The sequence below is a fragment of the Balaenoptera ricei genome, chromosome 1 (assembly GCF_028023285.1).
Source record: "Balaenoptera ricei isolate mBalRic1 chromosome 1, mBalRic1.hap2, whole genome shotgun sequence".
Classification (NCBI taxonomy): domain Eukaryota; kingdom Metazoa; phylum Chordata; class Mammalia; order Artiodactyla; family Balaenopteridae; genus Balaenoptera; species Balaenoptera ricei.
Window position 1 is genome coordinate 192,962,217 of NC_082639.1, and position 7,498 is coordinate 192,969,714.

At 61.3% G+C, this 7,498-nt stretch overlaps 1 protein-coding gene across 1 annotated transcript in view; it reads left to right on the top strand.

Moving 5' to 3' along the window:
* The window catches only part of LGR6 (leucine rich repeat containing G protein-coupled receptor 6), a 95,587-nt gene extending 91,142 nt beyond the window's left edge, over positions 1-4,445 (top strand). Inside the window, exons 17-18 of the mRNA XM_059906324.1 lie at positions 281-361; positions 3,205-4,445. Coding sequence (XP_059762307.1) covers positions 281-361; positions 3,205-4,445 — 1,322 coding nt within the window. The remainder of the gene's footprint in view (positions 1-280; positions 362-3,204) is intronic.
* Positions 4,446-7,498: the final 3,053 nt, after the last annotated feature.

Here is a 7,498-nt window from a genome sequence, read left to right on the forward strand (position 1 = left end):
CCTCCCCTGACTCTGCGCAGCTGCCTGGGAGGACATGGGGGCACTCGGTGTCTGAGTTATAGGAAGAGCAGGTCTTAGGTGTAAAGGGCCACAGGCGGATAATAGGGAGCTGACCAGAGGTTTGCCCCCGAGGGTAGAAACATTTGTGCAGGGCCGCTGGGAGGCCCCGTGCCCAGCAGGTGAATCGGGACAACATCTCAGAAGGGTGGGGTTTTGGAGAAAGGTGGGGCTTGACCCACACCAAGACCAGGGTCTGAGCCAGTTTCTGGTCTCCCCTCAGATGATGTGGACCCGGACGAGCTCCAGCTGGAGATGGAGGACCCCAGGCCACACCCCACTGTCCAGTGCAGCCCTGTTCCAGGTGAGAGGGGTGCCTCGGGTGGGGGAGGGCAGGGACTGGGGAAGGAGCGTTACGGAAAGTGGGGTCCAGCTGCTCGCCTTTTGAAAGCCAATACTCGAGAGACAAGGTCGGTGGAAAGGAAAGTTTGCTTTACTTTGGAGGCTGGCAACCTGGGAGGGGGAGGGTGGACTCATGTCCAAAGGCTGACTCCCCCCACCAGAAATCAATGGGCAAGAGCTTTTATGGGGGCGTTTCAGGGATGTATAGGCGGAGGGGGCTACATGCAGAGACAGCAGAGTCAGCTCTGACGGGCATCTTGAAACTGGTCACTGGTGGTCTCATCAGCGTCATCTTGATTGTTTTAAGTACAGTTAGTCTTCAGTTCCAGGGTCGGTTTGTTTCCATTTCTTCAGGCCAGTTCTCAGAATTGTGACAGCGTATGTCATGGCTACAATCTGTTCATCATGTAGTTAACTTCTTCCAGCTGGCGGGGGCGGGTTTCAGTATCTATAAAACAGCTCAAAGGACATGGCTCAGAATATTATCTACAGCCCTTGAGGAGGAACTGAAGCTCCTTGACTTTGCTCAATGACTATTATTACTTAGTCCTGTTTGACTATTTCCTTTGCTTCTGCATTTTCTCACTTCTCTGATTAAACTTATTCTTTGGTTAAAACCGACAAGAGGCAGGCGGAGGACATGGGGGTGGGGAGGACCATAGGGTCCTGCTCCGTTTCCGGAGCCCCCAACTCTTTTGTGAGCTCAGCCTCTTCTGGTCATTCCTGGGGAAGGGGCTGTCGTCCCCCTTCGGTGGCTGCTTGCGGGGAGCGGGAGGGGGGAGGGGAGGGGAGTCAAAGCGACATTTACGAATCGCCAGAGGTTATGCAGCCAGGAGGAAATTTTCTCTCAGTGAAGAGACCCCACTGCTCAGGGCGGGGGTGCGGGGCTGGCTCGTCTGAGACCCGCAGAGTTCGAGCAGGGGCAGCACCCTGCAAGGCCCCCTTCTCCATCCCTCCCCACTCCACCCCAGGAGGGGTGCCGTCTCTCGTAGGTAAAGCTCTCCAGGGCGTAAAACACCGGGTGTCCCGGGGGGCTCCTTCCAGCACTGTCCGCTCCTTAACGGCTGAGGAAGCCTCCTTCAGTCTCCCCTAAATCCATCTTGCTGTCAAGAAACAAATAGAATTCCCCTTTGGTCCAGCCCAGCCTCTGTGTTTAGCGTGAAGCCCCAGGCCGCCCCGGAGGCAGCAGCGGCCACGGGAGCCGGGCCGGGAACCGTCGGACGAGTGGAAGGCAGTGGACAGCGTCCCTCTCGCCAGCTCCCCAGCCCCGCCCAGGCCCCGCAGCACACGCGCCCCGCGCTTCGCGGCTGTAGCGCGCCCTCTAGTGCCCGCAGCGGCAAGCGCACCAGCGCACCTGGAGGGGCAGGTGCGTGTTCACGCGGCCTCTGAAAACCGGTGATCAGCAGCGATGACGTGAAAGGGGAAGCTCCAAAAGACAAAACCCAACTTGCACTCACTTTTACAATAGCTCATACAAATTGCCAGATAAATTCTGGTGCACCCATATTCACTGCACAGACATCTAAAACATGTTTTTCAGTAATATAACAATATGGGAAAGTGTGCATGATAAAACTTTAACTTAAAAAAGAGAATAAGAAACTATGGGACGTCCCTGGTGGTGCAGTGGTTAAGAATCCACCTGCCAATGCAGGCGACAAAGGTTCAGTCCCTCGTCCGGGAAGATCCCACATGCCGCGGAGCAACTAAGCCCGTGCACCACAACTACTGAGCCTGCGCTCTAGAGCCCACGTGCCACAACTACTGAGCCCACGTGCCACAACTACCGAAGCCCGCGCACCTAGAGCCCGTGCTCCGCAACAAGAGAAGCCACCGCAGTGAGAAGCTCGCGCACCACAATGAAGACCCAACGCAGCCAAATAAATAAATTTTAAAAGAGAGAATGAGAAACTATATACAGTAAAGTCCCAATGTAGTTAAAAAAATCTATACGTATTTCTTAAAACTGATAGAAAACATAGCAAAATGATGCGTTTCTCTGAGGAGCGGGACCACAAGCAGTTTTAATCTTTCCATGTTACGTTTTCCAGTTTTTCTACAATTGGCATCTGTTATTTGGTAATCAGAAAAAAAAATGTTTAAAAAATAGCTGTCACAAATCCTCTCAAATCCCCAAGCCACTTAGCAGCACATTGAAGAACAGGAGTCCAAGGTCAAGATGGATGAAGAAACAAAGGTGTCCAAAGTTACGAGGTGGTTTGAGGACAGGGCCTGGACAGAGAGATGGACAACGCCAGGCTCTCCCGCATCCAGTGCAGAACCAGACGGGAAAACCCCAGGGGCCGCCTGCCCTCTGATGTTCTCAGGAGGCTTTGCCCCCAACACTGACCCGGTCGTGAGCATTAAATGTGGCCGAGGAACCAGGGAGAGCCCACCTGGCCAGGCTCCTCGTGGCGGGGCCCTGGGTGCCGCTCTGCGGGTTGGCCCCAGCCTGTCCCTAGGGCTGCTGCCCTGGCCGCTCCTCCAGGCTAGCCTGCCCCTTCCTTGCTTCTGGACGCTGCTCCGTGCGGAGGGCTGCTCTGCCTGATGTTTCCCAAGGCTGGTCCGTGCTGCCTTAGTCTGCACCGTGTGTGCGTTTCTCACATGTCTGTGCCTCTGTGTCCTGGGCTGGTGTCCACCCCCTGCAGCTGGTGGAAGAAGCCCTCCTTCTGTGTCCCCTCTGCTCCTCCCCCAGACCCACCAGGAGTCCTGAGACTCCCGGTGGCCGGCAGCGCTGCCCTGCAGGTGGATGAGGCTGTGTCAGCCCCGGGGCCCCAGGCTAGAGTCCGGTCCTCTCTCCCACAGGCCCCTTCAAGCCCTGCGAGCACCTCTTCGAGAGCTGGGGCGTCCGCCTGGCCGTGTGGGCCGTTGTGCTGCTCTCCGTGCTCTGCAACGGGCTGGTGCTGCTGAGCCTGTCCGCAGCCGGGCCCGGCCCCCTGCCCCCGGTCAAGTTCGTGGTGGGGGCCATCGCAGGGGCCAACACCCTGACTGGCCTCTCGTGTGGCCTCCTCGCCTCGGTGGACGCGCTGACCTTCGGCCGGTTCGCGGAGTACGGCGCCCGCTGGGAGTCGGGCCCGGGCTGCCGGGCCACGGGCTTCCTGGCCGTGCTGGGCTGCGAGGCCTCGGTGCTGCTGCTGACCCTGGCCGCCGTGCACTGCAGCGTGGCCGTGGCCTGCGTGCGGGCCCGAGGGAGGGCGCCGGCCCCGGGCAGCTTGCGCGCGGGGGCCCTGGGCTGCCTGGTGCTGGCGGGGCTGGCGGCCGCCCTGCCACTGGCCTCCGTGGGTGAGTACGGGGCCTCCCCGCTCTGCCTGCCGTACGCCCCGCCCGACAGCCGGCCGGCCGCCCTGGGCTTCGCCGCGGCGCTGGTGATGCTGAACGCCATCTGCTTCCTGGCGGTGGCCGCAGCCTACGTGAGGCTCTCCTGCGACCTGCCCAGGGCCGAGCTGGAGGCCGTGTGGGACTGCGCCGCCGTGCGCCACGTGGCCTGTCTCACCTTCGCCGACGGGCTCCTCTACTGCCCCGTGGCCTTCCTGAGCCTGGCGTCCGCGCTGGGCCTCTTCCCCGTCACCCCCGAGGCTGTCAAGTCCGTGCTTCTCCTGGTGCTGCCCCTGCCCGCCTGCCTCAACCCCCTGCTCTACCTGCTCTTCAGCCCCCACTTCCGGGAGGACCTGCGGCGGCTCCGGCCCTGCCCCGGGGCCCCGGGGCCCCTCGCCCTGGAGGCCGCCGGCCAGCTGGAGCCGAGCTCCTGCGACTCCACCCAGGCCCTGGTGGCCTTCTCGGACGTGGAGCTCATCCTGGAGGCCTCCGAGGCGGGCCGGCCCCCCGGGCTGGAGACCTACGGCTTCACCTCCGTGACCCTTGCCCCCTGCCAGCAGCCCGGGGGCTCCCGGCCGGAGGGCAGCCACTTTGCGGAGCCAGAGGGAACCCGCTTTGGGAACCGGCCACCCGCCATGGACGGCGGACAGCCGCGGGGGGCTGAGGGGGCCGTGCCAGCGGGGGGAGTCCGGGCGGGGGCCGGGGGCTCTGCCTCGGCCTCACACTTGTAAATGTCCTCTCCGTTCCCCTACGCCCCTCCTCTCCCGCCCCCTCCGTGAAGGACGCTGCTTGTAAAATAAACCCCGGCAGATGTCCCTGCTCTCCCAGGCCACCGCTGTGTGTCCTTGGCCTGGTTTCCCCTCGGCCCTGCTCTGGCCTCTTCCCTGTCGCGTCTGAGGCTGAGGACCAGAGGTCTGGACGTTTGTCCGCTTAAGGGAAATGAGAGGAGCAGGGGACAGTGACGGGGGTGGGGGCCCGAGCGGCCCAGGATCAGGTGCGATGGGCAGGGGACCTCACAGAGGCCAAGAAGGGGCCGCCAGGGCGTCTCCCCTTGCTCCGGGACTGGATGCACATGTGCTCTGTGCCCCACTGGTCCTGAACATGCCGCTCGAAAGACTCCTGTGAAAATAAGGTCCTGAAAATAGGACATTGTACCCCTTTCTTAGAGATTCAGGGTGCACGTCAGTGTGGTAAAGAGACAGGAGAATCCCACAGCAGTGAGATCTGTTGAACTTGCTTTAAGCCAGTTCCCCAAACTATTGAACAATAGGTTTTGGTTTGCCGGTTGGGTTTTCGTGGAATATCTACTAGCGTCTCACAGACCAGCCCTCGTCTCTCCCAGGGGCCCCCTTCTGCACCACCTGGTGACATCACAAGAGGCCACCAGTCCTGAAAGCCCGGTCCTGGGAGCTGGACCCTGTCAACCAGATGTGACCTTCTTGTCCCTCTTGTCCTGCCCTGAAAAGAGTGGGGAGTGAGCTGCTGCCCCGTGCTCCAGCCTCAGACCCCGGCACGGGGCAGGTGGAAGGGCTCCCAGCCACCAGAGAAGCTTCCGCCCTCGTGCGACGGAGGGTTCCTGGCTCCCGGCTGCCTTCCTGTGGTTCCTGTGGTTCTCCGTCTGCCATCTTCTGCCCCAAGCCTGGCCCTTCCTCTGTGCCCCAGGCCCTGCCCTCTAGGGGGCACAGGGAGCGCCTGGCCAGCGCCTGGGGGGATATTTGTGTTGCGTGTTGGGTTGCAGGAAGCGTCACCCAGGCCTGGGACTCCTGGGCGCCCCAGATTGGCTGGGACCTTCTGCCTTTCCCGTCGTGGCCTCCCTCCCTTACTTTTTACCAGGGCACACCCTCCCTGCCCCCAAATACAGGATGAGGAGTGAGAGCCGGGGCTCGGAAGAGGGTGAGATCTGTCCAGGGCACCCCGACATCTGCCACGTCGGGATGGGAGTCGGAATCTGGGACCCAGCAGGACCCAGCGCTCCCCGAGCGCTGTCATGGTCCTGAGCCAGCCCCCTAGGGCCTCGCTCCTAGGATGGCCTGGGAAGGTCCTTCTATTGATAGTTTCATGGCCTGCGGCCCAGTGTCTCTTTGTCTCCCTGCCCTCCCCTCGAAGTGGAAATTCTCACAGGAGTCGCCAAAGCCACCAGTGGGGTGGAGGGATGAGGTGGGGACCACGGTGGAACCGGCACATTTTCAATCTCATTCTAAGTCAAGCTGAGTCGCCTGGCCTCTCCCAGGCTCTGAAGCCAGACGTGCTGCCCTGGTGCCACAGAAGAGCCCCAGGGCCCAGGCACGGGGCCAGCCCCGGCAGGCGCTCGCCAGTGGTGGTGGATTCATTTGTCAGCCGGTGATGTGAGAACCCCGGTCTCTCCACCTCCCGGAGTTGATCAGGAGCCTCTCGTGGAAGCAGGTCGCTCTACTTTGGTGCTGAGAAGTAGTGACTCTTATGTCAGAAAGGAGTTCTCTGAGACGCCCCAGGGACGGACAGCAAAGGGGGTGTGATTTTGGGAGCCGTCCAGGCCCCTCCCTGTGTGACCACCGTCCCCCCGGAGTCGGAGCTGTTGCTGGGTGGGCCGGGGGGAGGACGGCCCTGCGTTGGAGCCCAGGAGTCGTGGGACCCGTACCTGCATTGGCCTCTCCCACGAGGAGGGGCTGGGGCTTCAGGGCTGCAAGCTCGAGGGCAGCCCCACCGCTGTCTGTGTTCTATTCCCAACCAGCTGGTCATCGGCCAGGGCTCCACCTTTTGGTTGCAGGAGAGGTGTTTGCCAGGAACTGTTTTTATTATTCAAAAGCCTCGTAGATGTTGTACGTTCACCCAACACGAGAGGTGAAGTAAAGTTTCTTCGTGTTCGCCTGGCTTTCCTGCAAGTCGGTGTGTCAATCCTTGGTTCTCTCCGCTGTGATCAGTAGAAGATTATGAAGATAGGTATATCATCGATTAAACTCAGCATCAGAAGCCAAATAATTCAATGCATGTAGATGCCTTTGTTTTGGATTGATGACATATTCCAAGATGGTGCCCACGGGGAAGAGTCCGTCCCAGGGGCTGTGGTGGTGGAGGTGCTGGTTCCTGCCGCCCTGGCCTCTGACAGTCCCGCCGTGGAACACTCACAGTGCCCACCCGTCTCCCCGGACCTCCTGCAGCAGAGGATTCTGAGCAGCTCTGTCCACACCGTGAGGAAACCCCTGCTCAGGGCTGGGTGCGAGGCCGCGGTTACGGAGCCTCAGGCTGGGCCTTCCCTTTGCCGTGCCCCCACCACCTCAAGCTTCGAACCTCCTTCCCAGCTTTCCCCGTCCAGGGATGGGGAGCGGGGAGGACTGACGACGGTTCCCCGCAGGCCCGAGTAGGTGAGGACGGCGCGCGGCCGTGGAACCCTGACCCATTCTGGCCTCTGTGCTGGTGCACCCCGCCCGGGTGGGCCCCGGGCTCGCCGAGCTGTGAATATCGATCGGATCCTTCTGTTAAAGAAGCACCAGTGAAGCCCCCGGGTCCCCCGGCCCCTCTCCTCTTCTCTCTGGTGGGTCTGTGGGCACGGGGCGGGGGCTGCGCTGAGAGAGGAGGGTGCCCTGTCCCCTGGGCTCTGGGGCGTCGGGGCACAGCCGAGGGGCGATCGGGGTCACCCCGCCCACCCAGATTTAAGCGCCTTTGTGCGCCTGGCACTGGGTTAGAGAGAACGCCCGAGCCATGGGGTTTCTATCCTCAGACTCTGAGCACCCTTGACCCTTCCTGACACTGCGAACCCCAAGTACTCCGCTCGCTTTCCTGTCCTTGGCTGACCGTCTCGGCCTAC